The following is a 19,299-nucleotide window of genomic DNA, read 5'->3' as shown; positions in this document are numbered from 1 at the left end:
CAAAATTTTTCACACACAAAGCACAAAAACACCTATTATGCAAAAGTTACAACACAACAATACACAAACCTCCCACAAATGTATGTATGTGTGTATGTATATAAATATATGATATCTGGATTTATAACAATACTCAATCGGGATATTTAAAACGATATTTTGTTTTTCATAGAATATAGCTTGCTTTTATTTCTTTTAGAAAATAAAATAAGTCCACATAAATTCAAAAAATCAAACTCCAAAAAGACAACACAACACAACACAAATTTCTTATCCTCACATCTGCAGTTGCCATTGGCTTTCTAATATCCTCCAACCAATTTGCAAATATCTTCCTTCTTCTTCTTCTTCTTCTTCTTCTTCTTCTTCACACATATTATATCTTCACTTTCTCTCAACCATCTTCAATCTTCATTTCATTTTATTCAACCACCATGGCTGCCGCAGTTAGCGCTGTGGTCTCTCTTCCATCTTCCAAATCCACTGTTATTTCAACCAGAACATCACTCAGTTCTCAAGAACGACTCTCATTCACCAAGGTAATGTATCATCATCACTCTGCAACTCATCTACATTTGATGATGGTTTTGTTACGGAACAAAACGGTCAAACAATTTTAACCAGTTTTAACATATTATATTCGTTTAAGTAATTATTAGTCATTTAATAATTAAAACGAAAGCGGATAATAACGAGTAAAATCGAACGCGGTTCAGTTCCCTAAGCGGGTTCAGCAGGCGGTCAGCAGTAACTCCGCCCATGCTAAAGGGAACGTTGTGTTTAGTAGGGTAGGGTTTGCTATTCAGAAGGGGGTAGCGGCGCAGCTTGTTGCCCGTCTATCAGCCGTTAGTATGTAATTGTCCCGGTGTAAAAGTACTAGCATAACCTTTTAAAAAAAAAAAAAACCGAACCATAGAAACGAAACTCGAACTCGGATCCGGTGACAACATATATGTTAACTTTCCTATTATTGGAATGGGTTTTGCTTATTTTGTGTTTACTGAAATGGGTTTTGCGTATTTTGTGTTTCTTGAAATGGGTTTTTGCCTAATTTTGATTTAATGTTTAGGTGCCACATTACAAAAATGTGTCAACAAGTGGTAAATCATTATCAATCAGAGCCCAGATCACAACAGCGGCCGAGGCACCAGCTAAAGTAGAAAAAATTACAAAGAAACAAGAGGAGGGTGTTGTTACAAATAAGTATAAACCAAAGGAACCATATATTGGCAGGTGTCTTCTCAACACCAAGATCACTGGTGATGATGCTCCTGGTGAAACATGGCACATGGTTTTCAGCACTGAGGGTATGTTTTTGAATTTGTTAACTTCAGCTGCGAGATTGATTGATTTATCACACACAAAGCACAAAACACCGACTTTTTGCCATGTGTTTATTTGTTATTTCTGACTAATAGGGTGCCATGTTAGATGTCATGTCAAGGGCTAATCTTTATATAGTTTCTATTTTGTAACTAAAGTATTATCATGCTGATTTTGGATTTCTAGAGTGCTTGGACTTTGACTCCAAAAATCGGAATGAATCCTTAGGAAGTAGAGTGTGAATCTTGAAAATATTTAAACATTCATTTTCTTTATAAAACTTATATTTTTGGGTTGATTAGGTGAGATCCCGTATAAAGAAGGACAATCCATCGGTGTAATTCCAGACGGAATTGACCCGAAAAATGGAAAGCCATACAAACTTAGATTGTATTCCATTGCTAGCAGTGCTATTGGTGACTTTGGAGACTCCAAAACAGTAAGCATTTCAACACAATACCCTTGTTTTTTTAAAAAAAATATTTATAGTATTTTGTAGACTTAAATGTAAAAAATGGCAATTGTTGGTTGTGCATATGCATAGATTTATTACATAAAACTAAATTGAGAACAAAAAAAACAAACATAAATCATTAATTTCTTTATGAATGTTTAATATTTTTAAAACTTTTTCTTCTTTAATAAAATGTCTATGTTATAAAATAAAAATTGAAAAAAAATAAAAAAAAATATCCGTCAAACTAATCTGTTCGTTTGTTTGTTATTTTCTTTTTATTTTTTTCACTTTTAAAGAATTAAATACACATGTACCTACGCATGATACACCTATAAATAAATGACTTTTGTTTATGTATTTTTCTTTAGAAATCTTAAAATAGATGAATAAATGTTGTAGTTTCAAATTTACGTTTATTGGATTTTAATAATCCCAACTAAAGGCTATTGGTCGATAATAATCTCAACTGAGTTTATCGCCACTATGGTCTCAAATTTTAAAAAATTGGCTCTAAGTGGCCCTCCATTAAAAAACCTAACGACGTTAACTTTTTTTCGAATTCAACCCGATTTTTTAGGGCTTTTGATAGGAAGGAGGATACGAGTCGATTGGTGTAAACTTAGATCGAAATGATGCTCCAAAAGGCTTGATTAGTGCTTCAAATCCTTTCGAGCTAAGTTTTATATCAATCAACTAGTATCATCCTTCTAATCACAAGCCCTACAAAAATCAATTTGAAATTCAGAAACAAGTTAACGCCGCTAAGTTTTTTTAACTGAGGACCATTGAGAGCCATTTTTTTTTTTTAATTTGGGAAATAGTGGTGATAAACTCAGTTGAAATTATTATCGGCCAATAGCCTTTAGTTGAGATTATTAAAATCCAATAAGCCCAGAATTTAAAAATGAGTAGTTTCTTTTTCTTTCTATTGCCACAAATTCATGTGCATGCCTAAGACTTTGTTTATTTGGTAATATTTTTTAATAGTAAAAAAAATTCGATATTGAATTATGAATTTTGTTTAGGTCTCTTTATGTGTGAAAAGACTTGTCTACACGAATGACCAAGGGGTAGAAGTTAAAGGAGTTTGCTCTAACTTCTTGTGTAAGGATTTAACCTTAAAATTGATCTGTTACTTATTTTGACATTGTTCTTGTTTTTGTAGGATGTTTATATATGTGTCATCTAACATGGGTATTGCATGAAATGTGTATTTGTAACTCAGGTGACTTGAAGCCGGGAGCCGAGGTGCAAATAACCGGTCCGGTAGGAAAAGAAATGCTTATGCCAAAGGATCCAAATGCTACAATTATAATGGTATAACTTAACTTCTACTCTTGATATAAATTTATACTCCAGCTGTACCATTAAATCTTAATGTCACTAAACCTTAGTTTAAAAAAAAAGCGCGAGGCAGTTTTAGGTGTTAAGGCCTCTAAAGCTCAAGCGTGAGGCAAGGTTGCAAAAGTCGCTATGCGGTTGACTGAGGAGTTGGGTGTACTCGGGGAATACTCCGACATGATAAATATAACGAAAATTAATTTTTGGATATTATATATGTTTCAAATATCATAAGTTTACTAATATTTATAACAAAATCGGTGAATAAATATAAATAAGATAAATACATTTTTAAATAATAAATTACTCTAAAGTTTGTTAATCATTAGTTAAAAGAAATGACATTTGTCCTTTAATATTATAGAAATACCAATTATATTTTATTTTATTAAGTCAAAATCGGCCCAAATTTACCGACTAGATGTGATTCGGCCCAAAATCACTCAAGTAGCTTACATAGCAAATAATATCACCTACATACCAAGCAATAAATAATATAGTTTGTTACCCAAATTAGCAACAAAACTTAAACTCACTGCATGCCATGGGACAAGATAAAAAACTTGTGATCTCAAATGTCTCTTTTTATTTATAATTGCAGCTTGCAACAGGAACCGGGATTGCTCCTTTCCGCTCATTTTTGTGGAAAATGTTCTTCGAGAAGCATGAAGACTATAAAGTAAGTAGCCTTCAATTAAATCTTGTTGACCAATATTCAGTAGTCAAAATAATGTTTTCAATTTGATTCCTAATTGCAGTTCAATGGGTTAGCATGGCTCTTTTTGGGTGTTCCCACAAGCAGTTCCTTGTTATACAAAGAAGTAAAACAACTTATCCACCCTCGTTTCACTAAACCCAAAATCAATTTGAAGTTTGCTAAACATAAGTTTGACTTTTTGACATTTTCAGGAGTTTGAGAAAATGAAGGAGATTAAGCCTGATAACATAAGAGTTGACTTTGCAGTCAGTAGAGAGCAAACTAATGACAAGGGTGAAAAGATGTACATTCAAACCCGAATGGCTCAATATGACAGAGAGTTATGGGAATTGCTCAAGAAAGACAACACATTTGTGTATATGTGTGGGCTTAAAGGCATGGAGAAGGGTATTGATGATATTATGGGTACACTGGCTGCTGAAGATGGTAAGAAAATCTTAAAACTAGAGGTGGCAAAATGACACCTGTGAACCAATTTAACTAAACGGGTCGTGTTTAGGTTAATCTGTTTGGTTCTGGTTCACAGTTGGCTCGTTTAACCCTTTTATTTTTTAAAACGTGTTTTAAGTAATAAATTAAATTGGTTTGGTTTTTTATAATTTAAAACTAAAAAAGAAATCGCCATAAGATTTTATAACTAAAATGTAATGGTTATATATAAAGGTTGTATTCTTTTGTACCGTAAAAAAGTAAATTTAAACCATTAATACGTGAAAACAGTAAAAAGTGAAAAACGTTTGGTCAAATAGGTTGGGTTTAGGTTCGTGATTTTCAAGTTCGTGTCAAAATTTTGTGTCCGTGTCAGGTTGGACCTGTCAACTCATGAACACGGTTAGTTTAGCATCCATGATAAAATCTACTACAGGGCAAATTTTGTTTTGGGAAGCAAAAGTACAAGTTTATGTTAAAACTAGTTTGAGGCCCGTGTATCACACGGGTAATTGTTGAAAATTTTAAATTTTGACAATTAAGTGAAATACAGTCAACACATTGATCATGTATTGTTAATACAATTATAGTTAAATTAAAATTACAGAATTTACATAACTAAGATTACACAAATATGTTACAAATAGGTAAAAACTTCCTTTTACACTACATTTGTGATTGTATTAGCATGTATACACTGTTTATCAAAAATCAAAATTTTTAGTCCATATCTGCTGGTAACTTTTAATAAAGTAACATATAAGCCTGCTTATTACTCTTGATATAACTATATATAGTTGCCTGTGTGACAAAAAATGTTCTCCAAGTACATACCAACTCTAGAAAAATGATAATATATATCCATGATACTAATAAAAAAATATTCATACACATAAAATATCATAGCTTTTAATCAATTAATATGATGTCATTTCAGAACATCTCCTCATGTTTATCCAAAAAACATGAATATCCCAAAAACCATATACCTGAACTTTAATGATATACTTATTCTTATAATCTTTACAATTTAAAATTGATTGATCATGATAAACTTGTTGTCATTATTATTCTGTGTATTACAAATTTTTAATTGACTTTATATTTTACAATTAAAAGTTGTATAATCAACTCATGAACACTGGCCAGTTTACTACATGGCAAATTTTGTTATGGGAAGCAAAAGTACAAGTTTATGTTAAAATTTTCACCTTTTTGTCACATTAAAAATTTTGAAGGGTCAGAATGGTAAATTACGGAAATACCCTCATTGACTTTTATTCTTGGTCACTGACATGCATTTTTCAATGCGTATTTGTAGGCATTGATTGGATAACATACAAGAAGCAGTTGAAGAAAGAAGGTCAATGGAATGTGGAGGTTTACTAAGTAGGTAACCTTCTTTTTTACTTTTTTTTTCTTTTTGTAATTTGCTTCTGTTTAATTTCTTAAAAACCAAGTCTATTGTTATGGTATACCATATTTTTTTTTTCCTTTGGAGGGCATTGATTATGAAAGTATACTACAATTATGGAAATAAGAGTATCGATCCTTGAAATGTGTTTTTATGGCATGTTACTTTCTCTCCAAATGACAAAGGGTAGACCAATGTTTCAAGTGCCCCTTCGAAAGGATATCTAATCGGTAACAATGCTGTGTGAGAGAGTTTTAAAACACTAAATGAATGTAAAAATGGTATATTGTTCCTCTTTTCTATTTATATATATAAGTTATAAGTTATACCTTTTCCTTTCATTTTATTGAGTTTTTGTATGGGTTCATGTACAATGCAATTTGTGTCATTATTATGCATTTTGTTTTGGTAGTTTGATAGATCTTTGTGTTCTTAAAACCCAAATGAGGATTGAAGGGTGGTGGTTACATAATATTGGTTATTAAAATAATGTATTAGTAGTAGTGTTTTTTATGAAATATCCTATTATCACATTCAACTCCATTATATTTTATATTAGGTGTTTACTACCATTAATGGTTACCTTGACAAGGTGTTTATTACCATTGATGATTACATTGATCATGTATTTACTACAATTTATATGTATCATATTGTTGTTACTATATAATGTAAATTATATAAACATGTTCATATCAATACACACCAAGTTCTCTTTACAGTCTCTTATTTCTTATCAAGGTTATGAACACATTTGCTCTAACACTAAAATAAAAAAAATAAAAAATAAAAACCTTTATCCGTGGAAACTTCTATTTTCCACCATACATAGTTGGTCCGAAATCCCATGTAAGCTTACAACCTTTTTTATTTATGTTTATTTTTTTTATTGTTATATTTTGTGGTCTACCGAAATCCGGTAGATTTAGAAATTTTTTTTTCTGGTGAAACTAAAATAACCGCGAAGAAGATTCCCCGTTATTTCCAACTTGTAATCACGTCTATGGAAACAACCGGCGACAACGTAAATTAGATTAACGAGCGCCGGTTACAAGCGGAATAATGCGTTTATTATGGGGTTGAGTTTGACTCAGTCTTTAATGGTTATAAAATAACTATAACCAACACCCACACGTTGCGGCGACGGGTGTAAAACCGTTATTTACATATACATTTCACTCGAAAATATAAATCACCACCACCACCACCACTTCCTTCACTCAACATCCCCTCTTCCGCGGCGAGTAACTTTCATAAACCAGTATAAAAACCCTCGTGTTGCGTCAGAGGTGCAAACCGTGCCAAGAATCACCAATGCCACAACACCGCCATTGACCACCAACACTGGAAAGGTTCGTATAAAACAAGAAATAAATAAAAGAAACTAAACATAGAAAACAATAACCAAGTTAAAGTAAAACCGAACGAAAAATAGACTTAAAAACGGTGAACCAAGCACGAGAAACACATAAACCGTAGAGAACAATAATTAAATTAATTAAGGACTTGTGTGTTGCAGCAGAGCCGTTAAACAGGAAAAGTATGTGTAAAAACGTTGAACCACACACCACGTTGCGACGTTTTAATTTGCAAAAGTTTGATCAAAAAGTAAAATGAATAATTTGTAAAAGATGAAAAGTATATGAACCAAATTGAAGGTGAAAAGGTGTATAGCTTAAATTGTAAAAGATATAAAAGTATGAGGGTTAAAAAGTAAAATGTTACGTAAAAAAATAAGAAACTAAAATTAAGTACATTTACTAAACTTAATTAAGATACAACTATCTATGCAACTTTAAGTTGCTAATTATACATATATATATATGCATTGGATCATTTCAGAAGTTTTTTTACAGTTAGAAGTGTGAGAAGTGAAGGTGTAACTCTATTAATCCATATTTTCACTCTTTTTCTTATTGTGCAGGTGCGTATGTACGTGTGTATATATATATATATATATATATATATATAAGAAGGAACCAGTTGAAAGTGTGAACTTGCTACCCTGGGAAGACGAAAACAGAATCAAAACCTTAAAGGCTTTAATGATGAGAAAGGGCATGGAAGAAACTGTGTTTGATAATCTTGGGAAAGGACAGTTGAAGGAGTTATTCTATACTGAGAAAGAACAATGGGAGAAGTTGGAAGAAGAGCAGAGGAGATTGCAATCTTTTCAATGTGGACCAAGGGGTGAACCCATTCAAACTCAAAGATCCACCCCAACTGAGCCAACTGATAGGGAAACTATGGTAATGATCACTACATTGGTAAAGGAGGGAGGAGATTATTTGAAGCTAGTAATGCATTTAAGCATTATGAATCTATCATTTTCATGCATGGCATACGACACAACATGATGACATACAATTCTTTGAATATCTTAAAATGTCGGAAAAAACCGTCTGAGAAAGTTTTTATAAATTATGCGAAAGTATTATTAAGCTATGTAGCAAGAGACACGCAAATCAACTTAGACTAACATCCAAAAAATATATGAGGGGCATGAAATGAAACACGGTTTTACAGTAATGCTTGGTAGCATTAATTGCATCCGCTATGCATTGGATATATGAACTTGGAATATAGATTAAAACCAGTTTGGGGTTTAAAGTTTAAACCGTTTTTGAATCCGGTTTAAAGTTTATTTTATCAAATCATATCGGATATAGTTTTCTTTGAAAACGAGTATTCTCAGCCGGTTCCCCAAAAGGATGTGAGGGGAATTTATAAATTACTAGGTTAGTTACCCGTGTAGCACACGGGTTAGAATAAATAAATTTAATTAAATAATAACACAATGTAAAATACAAAAAATATATTCAAAAAATATAGATATATTATATGGTAGAATAAATTACACATTACACAATATGGAAATAAAAAGTTGTTAAAAATTAATAAAACTCCAAATATTTCTTTGTACACAATACTTGTAGTTTTATTTGTAACTTTATTTTCTATATAAAAACAATGTAGTTTCACATTGTTTTTGTTTATAACTCTAAATAATGAAACATATAACTATCATGAGTTAAAAATAAATTGTCTCAAAAGCAAACCAACCATCTATAATAATTGACCTTAACTTTTATTGATCTTTAATGCAAAACAAAAATAAAGTGAAAAATTCATACTTTGAAATTAATCATTTTATCTAAAGGTATAAGATTTTTTTTAAGAATAAAAATGTGAGTTCCAATATTGCTTTCGAATATGATTTCGGCTTCTATAACACAATTATCATATTGTATTTTCACATATAGCTTAGTATCATTGCATATACCAATTTTCTAGTTAATATTTTAAGCAACATTACTTCAACGTCGACTTTTATGACTAATCTATAACATGACAACCTTAGATTTTAAGGTCATTTAAAACATCAGAAAACTAATACTTTCTTGTAACGTATCATTTTATGACTGATAGAACATGGATAGCGATCGTTGCTGGTTTCTTGAGTGGCCACATTTTTCGGTGCAAGTATAACTCGCTCACTAAAGAAAAATGTATTTTTAATATTTTCAATAATAGAAGAATATACAAAGTCCATTTGTCATATGATTAATAGTGTGCTAATGTCTAACATGTGTATTCCAAAAATAAGTGATTTTATCCACCTGAAAAACCAAAACATCTTCCATAATCATTTATAGTGAAAGATGTTAAAAGTTAACAGTATTTTTAGTTATAAGTTTTTTTTAGATATACTTGTATTGGAATGACCCTATAAGAGCTAATAGTCAGCCTTAACTTAATGACACTTCTAATTCTTGAATGCACTTAAGGTACTTTCCTTTTTTATGATACAATCATTTAGTAGTAATAAGTATACAATAAATTGATCTTAAATAAACTTTGTTATGAACTTAGCGTAAATGATAGGTTGATTAAATAGTTAACTAAAAAGAAGTTGTAAACGGCTACTTTTTTAAACTAGCACGTGGACCGAAACTCATTTTAATTATAAACTGTTTTGACTTGAACCATGTTTGATATTTTAACCGGCTAAAGAAACTCGCTTGTTTAAGTTAACATAAACATTAAGAATACATCAATAGTGAATCTGTCTTTTCAGGGTTTGAAAGAAAAAAACTTGTAATTTAGTAAATAATCATATATATTTAATAAGTTAAAGTTTATTGAAATTTAATTTTAAAATTAATCTTGCCTCTTCATCTAATAATATCATTTTTTATAAAACCTTAATTAATATAATATATTTACAACCTTAATTTTTAAAATCATTATTCAATATCAACGTGACAATTAGTTACATAAAAAACCTAATATTAATAACTAATATAATATACTTATATAAAACAAAAAAACATATTTATGTTGGTATTTAATGTTTAAATCAGAAAAGTATTATTAAAAAGAGCAAATCAAAGATTAAAAGTAAAAAAAAATAATATACAAAATTATTAATAGCAAAGAATTATTAAAAAGAGAAAATGAAAGATTAAAAAGTAAAAAAAAATGAAATACAAGATTATTAATAAGAAAGAGAATTGCCAAATATATTTAATATGAGAGAGAGGAGGGAAAAATTTTGTAAGGATGAATTTGATGATGACATGTGTCACTTAGTAAGTTTTTATTTATTATATAGTATAGATATTGTATAATTATGAGTGGTTGTGAGTAGAAAAAGAAAATGTTATGAAAAAATTAAATTTGGGGTTTAACTGTTTATTTCGTATAACTTTTAAACATTTTTTAAAAAGTGGTTGTGAGTGAAGTAAAGATAAATAATAATAATAATAATTGTAAAAAATATTATTTAATTAAATAAGAAAGAGAAAAAAACAGTGACTTTTAACGTAATTATATGATTGGTTATTCACCAATTCTTCACAACATATACTTCACAGGCCCCTCTCTGTAGTTGGGCCTGTCACACATAAAGCCCAGCCCAATTACACTACAAAAATGTACACCGGCGGCTGGTCAGACCACTTATTAACTTATTCTTCATCCTCTCCGACATCTAAAACCCTAAATCACCATTTAACCAATGGCCGGAGGTCGATTCCGCGAGCTGTTTAAGAAATACGGCAAGGTGGCACTGGGCGTCCACCTCTCCGTCTCCGCCGCCAGCATCACCGGACTCTACATCGCCATCAAGAACAACCTCGACGTCGAGTCAGCTCTCGAGAAGGTTCGATTCAAGCAGCTCGAATCCATCCTTGAGAAAGTAGGTATGGGCGGACCTAAGGTGCCTGATGATATCGATCCGGAATCGAAGAACAGGAACCGGACGGCGGAGCTGGCTGCGTCGAGCGGCGGCGCGTTGGCTTTGGCGGTGCTGTGTAATAAGGCGTTGTTTCCGGTTAGGGTTCCGATTACGATTGCGGTGACTCCGCCGATTGCCAGGTTTTTGGCCAGGAGGCAGATTATTAAAGGCAGTCTATGATTTTATTTTGTTTTTTATTTTGTTTTGTTAAATGTTATAAGAGATTTGTATAATAATAATAATAATAATAATAATAACAACAGCTGCTTCAGGATAAATTTGTGTTCAGTGGTAACATTTCATGTTTCAGATTGAAATGTTTAATTGCTCTGCTTGTTTTATTCTTTGAGTTGGATTTTAAGTGTTACAAGTTAAGATTATTTGATGCATATAGGATGTTATATTGTTATGACACCTTTGTATTCACGTCGAATGAAATCGCAGTTATAAAATCATAGTTATAATCAGGAGCAAGGGCGATGTTTGTTTTGTGGCTCCGGCCACCCTTTATTTTTCTAAGTAGTGTAAATTTACGCGTTTACCTGTTTTCATCTTAGAGTTTTGGGCACAACCACTCTGGTTTATGACAATTTTTATATGCATTGAGTTTGGCCATCTGGCCGTTTTTGTCCAAGGTTTGTCATTGATTGGGAGCCCGGGAGTTACATAGTATAGTTGTCTTGTATCAACTTTAGCTCGTGTAATACAGGAAAGTCCTATTTATAATTCTCATTGAACGTGTACTGGCTTTTCATTGCGTATCATCAGTGACGCACCTTAGTTTGATGAAGATGGTTTCGTACTTGAATCTGTGTCGTGTATTACTATAATACTTGTAACCTTTTGCATATATGGCTATTAGTATTCTTATTTGATGAATTGATGCATTAAGTATTTGCAAATCTATGAACCAATTTTATAAACTAATCTAAACAATACAAACGAGTTGTTACAGGTTTTTGACACTTGATGGAAAAAGGTGGAGTAAGCATTGATTGATGGAGTATAGGTTTTCATTTAATAACACAATACTTAGAAAGGATTATATATTTGTTCAGAAGAAACTTTATGTATAGAAAAACATAAATAATTAGTAAATGACTAATAATAATGTTAATTCAACATGTAACATATGATGCTAACTTCAAAATGGTCTTTGACCTATGTGTTGACCGGTGATTGTAAAAACAAATGTGTATGTAGAGTAGAAAGTTTGTGAATTACTAAAAGAAAAAGAAAATATCAAGAGATGCAAAAAGTCAGAGAAGGAATGGAACTTTAAACTTGAATCAAATAATTTGATTTGTCAAATACCTACAAGAGATGTATGACGCCATAGAAAGAATGAAATACAAAATCTGGGTCAGTTAAATTGAATTGTCAAATTGAATCCAAATAGAAAGCCAAAATTCACTGGAATAAGAGCATGTTTGGGATTAAGTTTGAAAAATGTTTATTGGCTTATTAGTTTTTTTAAAAAACTATTATAAAAAGTCAAAATTTTAGGCTTTTAAAAAACAGTTATTTAATCATTTCAAAAAGTTAAAATAAAAAAGATTTTTATGATTACTAAACACGTTTTAACTTATTGGTTTTTTGAAAACACCAATAAGCCAATAAACATTTTTCAAACTTAATCTCAAGCATGCTCCAAATCTAATTTGATGAACACAAATCACTTATGGTCTTTGCTCATCACCTTTTACATTTTCACCTATAACCTTTCGCTAAATCTACCTTGTATGGTATGACTTTTATTTTACCGAATAGCTAATAGCCAGATATTCAGGATCAGACAGACAAATTGATTACTCTTTCGTTCAAAGGACAGAACGTGGTTGCCTGACTCACCCACCCAGAAGAAAACCCACAACTAGAAAACCCCCATGGCTCAACGCGAAACATGATACTTCATGCAAGACTCGAACCTACAACCTCGCATAAAGAAAGTTATGGGATTACCGATGGACCGATCCAACTAGAAACCGTAATAGACAATATATCTACAATAATAAACCATAAAGAATAAGAACTAAAAAATGATAATAGATAATACAACATACCTTTCATCATTTTCGAAAATGTTGAGTATCTCGAAGAATTTATATCAAATCATGGTCTTGTTTATTCTTTTAAGCATATGCCCTTTATAGGTTTAACCTGTGCTTTGTCGTTTTCCTCGTTTCTTTCCCTGTTGTATTTGCCTATTTGGCCCTCTATATCAAGTCACATACTTTTGTAAAACCAAACTCAATAACATGTACTTGCAAGCGGGATTCTAAGACAACATAAAAGTACATAACAAATTCGGACTGGTGTAATTGACATAGTTGCTTATCAAACTTTTTCTTTATCGCAATTGCCATAAGTCCTAACTCATAAAAATTACTTAAATTCACATCAATATTCATAGTATCTTGAGAGAATTGATTAGCAACTACATACGTTGAATCATACGCTTTCGTGGTTTAGTACTTAAACATTTATGTGAATGCGGATTTTCTCGCATAATGTCAATTTGTACGACCATGAGCTTCATTTTCCAATTTTTTTAAATAACAAGTTAGTCCCTCTCGAGTACATTATATGAATCAATAACAATCCTTGTAACCCAACGACAATAACAATTTTCACTAACGTATAACTCTTCGGTAATAAAAAAATCGCCCTTTAGCTAGCAAGTCACTTTTCTTTAGTTAGTTTCGTATTAATCGTTTATGTCTTGATGTTCATCCCAAACACAATTTATGCATGTCATAATAAATAATACCTGTAATTTTTGGATTGATCATTTAAAAACGCGATATATGTGAGTTTGCGACCCTTTTACCTCATCTTATGTCGATGTAGATTTATATTTTTATTTTTCTAATTATGAACTTTAATACCAATTCATATTCATATATTTTTCTATCTTTTTAAACCAATTATGTCGTGAAAGACACGCTTGAAGGGTAAACATGACTTCAAGACGTATTTGCCCACCAAACACATAACGTTTCTGTTGGACATTTTTAAAAACTTTTATTTACGAGAAGAAAGATAAAATTTCTTCGGGGGATTTAAAGAAATATTTATTGATAAGTTGAATTTTGTGGATAGAAGAGAAGTTATAGCTAGTTAACCTAACCTAACCTAAATATATACCGAACCAATAGTAGCATGCCATGTGTGAAACATGAATAATATAAAAAGAAATGTGACTTTACTTTTGATTGGAGAAGTAAGTTTCCTTCCATAAATAATTGGCCGACCGGTCACTATCTTATAACACACACACCGATGTGTAACTTCATTTCATTTCATTCACCACTCCTCAATCCCCCCCCCCCCCCCCCCCGAGGATTCTAGACTCTCACAGGTATTCTATTTCCTTTCCTACTCGATTAGTTTAGTTAGTTAATAGTTTTACTAACTGCTATTTTGCCTTTATTACTAGTTGATTCTGACATGTATTTTCTCCTAATTACCTTTTTTTATTTGATATATTATAGTATTATTACTCTTCATGGATATAGCTTTTGGAATTGATTCATGTTCTTTTTATCTATCCATATGCAGCAGCAGGAATATATATACATACATACATACATATAAGCAGATGCCTGAGATGAAAATAGGATTATATCTCTATTGCAGACATTCATCCAACCCCTACCATGTTTGTTCTGAATATTGCTTCAACTCCATTGCTGACACCAACAAATTGGCGATTAATAATCAACCAGGTTACCTTCAATGCACTTTTTTCTTTTTTTTTATCTTTAATGCGGACATATAATCAGTTTGTGACTGATTCATGTCAATTGATTCATTGTTGTATTCTTTTAGCTGGATTGAAAGCTGAACCTACAAGTTCTCAACCGACTGCAACGTCTGTTGAAGCTGAGAAAACAGGAGGTTGCAGACATGCATCAAACCCCTACCATGTATGCTCTGAATATTGCTTCGAAGTTACTTCTGACACCAAGAAAAATGAACCAGGTTAGCTTAAACGCACTCACTTGGTCTTTAATGTTTCTTACTTGTTTTCAAATTTGAATGTTTTGTCGCAAAGTAAAAAACTTTTAGCTTTTTATATAAAGGCGGTGTTCCTTTCACTTAATGAAATGGAATTGGATTTGGAATTGGAATCCAATTTCATTCTTGATGTGTTCGCTTAACAAATGAATTGGAATCTATCACCACAAACTCCAGCCAACCCCACCAAGTTCAGGTCAAGAACTCAGGTCACGTTTGGGTCAACCGACCGAGTCTACGCTTAGTGTCGCGTTCGGGCGAGGCTGACGTTCCGGTCGCATTTGGGTTGACGATAAGGAACGCTTTCGTGTGGAAAATCGGGCCGCATTTGGGTTGACATTCCTAGTCACTTTTGGGTCGACAGTCGAACCCAACGTGAACTAACCCAGAGCGTCAAACCTAACACGCTTTGACGTGGAGCACTGAACCGAATGTGAACTGACCCGGAGCGTCGAACCAAACGTACTTTGACATGGAGCGTTGAAATGAACGCGGACTGACCCGGAGTGTTGAACCAAAGCGAAAGCGTCAAACCAAACGTGAACAGACCCGATACGTCGAACCGAATGTGAACTAACCAGGGGCGTCAAACCGAACGCGACCGACCTGAAAACGCTAACACCCTGAATGGAATTAAGATTTCAACTCCAACGAAACGAACACCTTAAAGAATAGAAATCAATTCAAATTCCATCCAAATTTCATTCCATTCTAGCGAAATGAACACACCCTAAGATGAAGAAGTTACAGGATTTTGTGGCAGTTGATTAATAGTTTAACTTGTTGCTATAATCTTTTAGCTGGATTGAAAGCTGAAACTAAAAGTTCTCAACCAACTTCAATATCAACTGTAACTGTTCAAGCTGAGAAAACAGGAGTACATCGAGGTTGCAGACATTCATCAAACCCGTACCATGTATGCTCTGAATATTGCTTCGAAGTTACTGCTGACCCTGAGAAATCGGCAGCTAAAAATGAACCAGGTTAGCTTACACACGCTTTTTTTATCTGTAATGTGAGCATGTCATCAGTTTCTTACCTGTATTCACATCTGAATGATGGGTTCATTGATTCATGTTTCTTTATCAGTTTGGGCGAAAAGTGAGTTTAATATGCAAAGTAAAAACTTGTAGGTTTTCATATTAAGATGAAAAGGTTACTGGATTTTGTGTCAACTGATTAATAGTTAAATTTTTACACTTTTTCTTATTGCTGTTCTCGTTTAGCTGGATTGAAAGCTGAAACTAGAAGTTCTCAACCGACATCGATATCAGTTGCTACTGTTCAAGCTGAGAAAACAGGAGTACGCCGAGATTGTAGATATTCATCAAACCCGTACCATGTATGCTCTGAATATTGCGTTGAAGTTAATTCTGAGCCCAAGAAATCAACGGCTAAACATGAACCAGGTTAGCTTCAGCGCACTATTTTTGTCTATAATGTGAGCATGTCATCAGTTTCTTACTTCTTTTCACATCTGAGTGATTGATCCATGTTGCTCTATCAATTTGGTTGAAAAACGAGTTTGATATACGAAGTAAAAACTTATAGATTTTCATATCAAAATGAAGAGTTACAGGATTTTGTGTCAATTAATTAATAGTTTTTACTTATTGCTCTAATTTTTTAGATGGATTGAAAGCCGCAACCAAAAGTTCTCAACCGACTTCAACATCAACTGCAACATCTGTTCAAGCTAAGAAAACAGGAGTACATCAAGATTGCAGATATTCATCAAACCCGTACCATATATGCTCTGAATTTTGCTTCGAAGTTACTTCTGAGCCCAAGAAATCAGTGACTAAAAATGAACCAGGTTAGCTTAAACGCACTCACTTCGTCTTTAATGTGAGTCATGTCATCAGTTTCTTACCTTTTTCACATCTGAGTAATTGATTACAAGATTTTGTGTCAATTGGTTAATAGTTTTACTTACTGCTAATTTGATACAATATTTTAGCTGAACTGAAAGCAGAAACCAGAAGTTCTCAACCAACTTCAATATCAACTGCAACATCTGTTCAAGCCAAGAAAACAGGAGTACATGGAGATTGCAGATATTTATCAAACCCGTACCATGTATGCTCTGAATATTGCACTGAAGGTACTTCGGAGCCCAAGAAATCGGCAGGTAAAAATGAACCAGGTTAGCTTAAACGCATTTTCTTCATCTTTAATGTGAGCATATCATTAGTTTCTTACTTTTCTTCACATTCGAATTTGTTATACAAAGTAAAAATGTGCATGGGCTTTTATTTAAGTTGATGAAAATAAAGTAACTGGCATCAATTGATTAATAGTTTACTTATTGCTATAATGTTTTAGATGGGTTGAAAGCCAAAACCAGAAGTTCTCAACCGACTTCAATTGCAACATCGGTTCAAGATAAGAAAACAGGAGAACATCGAGATTGCAGATATTCATCAAACCCGTACCATGTATGCTCTGAATTTTGCTTCGAAGTTACTTCTGACCCCAAGAAATCGGCGGCTAAAAATGAACCAGGTTAGCTTAAACGCATTTTCTTCGTCTTTAATGTGAGCATATCATTAGTTTCTTACTTTTCTTCACATTCGAATTTGTTATACAAAGTAAAAATGTGCATGTGTTTTTATTTAAGTTGATGAAAATAAAGTAATTGGCATCAATTAATAGTTTATTTATTGCTATAATGTTTTAGATGGATTGAAAGCCAAAACCAGAAGTTCTCAACCGACTTCAATTGCAACATCTGTTCAAGATAAGAAAACAGGAGAACATCGAGATTGCAGATATTCATCAAACCCGTACCATGTATGCTCTGAATTTTGCTTCGAAGTTACCTCTGAGCCCAAGAAATCGGCGGCTAAAAATGAACCAGGTTAGCTTGACCACACTTTATTCATCTTTAATGTGAACATATCATCAGTTTCTTGCTTGCTTCACATAGTAATCGACCCATGTTGCTTTATCAATCTTTGGAGAAAATGAATTTGTTGTACAAAGTAAAAACTTACATAGGTTGTTAATTAAGATGATAGAAATACAGGAATAGGTGTCCATTGATTAATAGTTTTACTAACTCTTACAATCTTTTAGCTGGATTGAAAGCTTCAACCAAAAGTTCTCAACCGACTTCAGTTGCAACATCTATTCAAGCTAAGAAAACAGGAGTACATCAAGGTTGCAGATACTCATCAAACCCGTACCATGTATGCTCTGAATATTGCTTCGAAGTTACTTCTGACCCCAAGAAATCGGCGGCTAAAAATGAACCAGGTTAGTTTAAACGCACTTTCTTGATCTTTAATGTGAGCATATCATCAGTTTTTTTTTAAAACCTTTTTTCACATCTGAGTGATTGATCCATGTTGCTTTATACAAAGTAAAAACTTACATAGGTTCCCAATTAAGACGATGTAAATAAAGAAATTGGTGTCAGTTGATCAATAGTGTTACTAACTGCTATAATCTTTTAGCTGGATTGAAAGCCGAAACCAGAAGTTCTCAACCGACTAAAATTGCAACATCTGTTCAAGTCAAGAAAACCGTCGTACATCGAAATTGCAGATATTCATCCAACCCGTACCATGTGTGTTCTGAATATTGCTTTGAAGTTATTGCTGAGCCCAAGAAATTGCAACCAGATTCCAAATATCCATCCAACCGGTACCATTTATGCGTTGAATATTGCTGAGCCCAAGAAGTTAGCTGCTAAAAATGAGCCAGGTTAGCTTAAATGCACTTTCTTTAGCTTTAATGTGAGCATGTAATCAGTTTCTTTTCTCTTTTTTATAAACATCTAAGTGATTGATCCATGTTGCTTTATCAGTATAGGGGAAAATGATGTCGACCCAGTACGTACACTCGCCACTGCCACAATTTCCATGGGTATTTTTGTAAATTGTATTCACTTCAATTTACTCATGCAGAAGACTTGTGTTGAACAGTTGAAGACCCACATTTCATGCAAACTCTCCCATGTTTAACTTGGTTGCTTTGTTCTTAGTCGTGTGTTATGTTATTTCCTGTCGTCGATTGTAGTTATTTCAGCAGTGTTGGGGGTCATGGATTAGTTTGTTTTTTCGTGAGTGTAATATTCTCTGTATTATTGATTGATGTTTGGAATGAAAAATGGTAACTTAAGACAATTTTATGTTTTGGTTTCATATACGTGAATCCTCATTTGTGCCTTTGCTAGCTTAATTGACCTTTGATAGGATGAATGTTGCATACTGCGTTGCGGTGGGGGCATAAAAGCATTTAAAAAAAAACTAACTGGTTTAACTTAATTGTGGTATTGAACCCATTCAAGTCATTATATAATAGGAACTGGCTCTTACAAATGAAAAAAACATACGTGAAAACATTCAAGCATG

The 19,299-nt window shown here is 32.7% G+C and overlaps 3 protein-coding genes across 6 annotated transcripts; all 3 read left to right on the top strand.

The window, feature by feature from the left end:
* The first annotated feature begins 354 nt into the window (after positions 1–354).
* LOC143631496 (ferredoxin--NADP reductase, leaf-type isozyme, chloroplastic-like) lies at positions 355–5,672 on the top strand. The gene is made up of 9 exons (XM_077100258.1): positions 355–539; positions 1,070–1,307; positions 1,626–1,762; positions 2,806–2,884; positions 3,006–3,097; positions 3,723–3,800; positions 3,880–3,942; positions 4,031–4,265; positions 5,590–5,672. The coding sequence occupies exons 1-9, from the start codon at positions 435–437 to the stop codon at positions 5,655–5,657; spliced, it is 1,095 nt and encodes a 364-aa protein (XP_076956373.1). The 5' UTR covers positions 355–434; the 3' UTR covers positions 5,658–5,672.
* Positions 5,673–10,661: 4,989 nt separating this feature from the next.
* LOC143631485 (uncharacterized protein C106.07c-like) lies at positions 10,662–11,139 on the top strand. Its single transcript, XM_077100250.1, has one exon. The coding sequence runs from the start codon at positions 10,703–10,705 to the stop codon at positions 11,099–11,101; it is 399 nt and encodes a 132-aa protein (XP_076956365.1). The 5' UTR covers positions 10,662–10,702; the 3' UTR covers positions 11,102–11,139.
* A 3,361-nt stretch (positions 11,140–14,500) lies between these two features.
* Positions 14,501–19,096, top strand: LOC143634292 (uncharacterized). Of its 4 annotated transcripts, none has more exons than XM_077102415.1 (11): positions 14,501–14,649; positions 14,753–14,905; positions 15,742–15,924; positions 16,168–16,350; positions 16,572–16,757; positions 16,902–17,087; positions 17,267–17,446; positions 17,622–17,801; positions 18,020–18,199; positions 18,400–18,649; positions 18,753–19,094. In XM_077102415.1, the coding sequence occupies exons 1-10, from the start codon at positions 14,523–14,525 to the stop codon at positions 18,615–18,617; spliced, it is 1,776 nt and encodes a 591-aa protein (XP_076958530.1). In that variant the 5' UTR covers positions 14,501–14,522; the 3' UTR covers positions 18,618–18,649; positions 18,753–19,094. The 4 variants fall into 4 exon arrangements, with proteins under 4 accessions (XP_076958530.1, XP_076958536.1, XP_076958539.1 ...); XM_077102421.1 differs by having other exon boundaries at positions 18,400–18,664; positions 18,795–19,094; XM_077102424.1 differs by having other exon boundaries at positions 18,853–19,093.
* Positions 19,097–19,299: the final 203 nt, after the last annotated feature.

Source organism: Bidens hawaiensis, unplaced genomic scaffold (genome assembly GCF_021521415.1).
Source record: "Bidens hawaiensis isolate Kalapana, Puna unplaced genomic scaffold, B.hawaiensis_p1.1 tig00000512_1, whole genome shotgun sequence".
NCBI classification, from domain to species: Eukaryota; Viridiplantae; Streptophyta; class Magnoliopsida; order Asterales; family Asteraceae; genus Bidens; species Bidens hawaiensis.
This window is presented reverse-complemented; position numbering and strand designations above follow the sequence as displayed.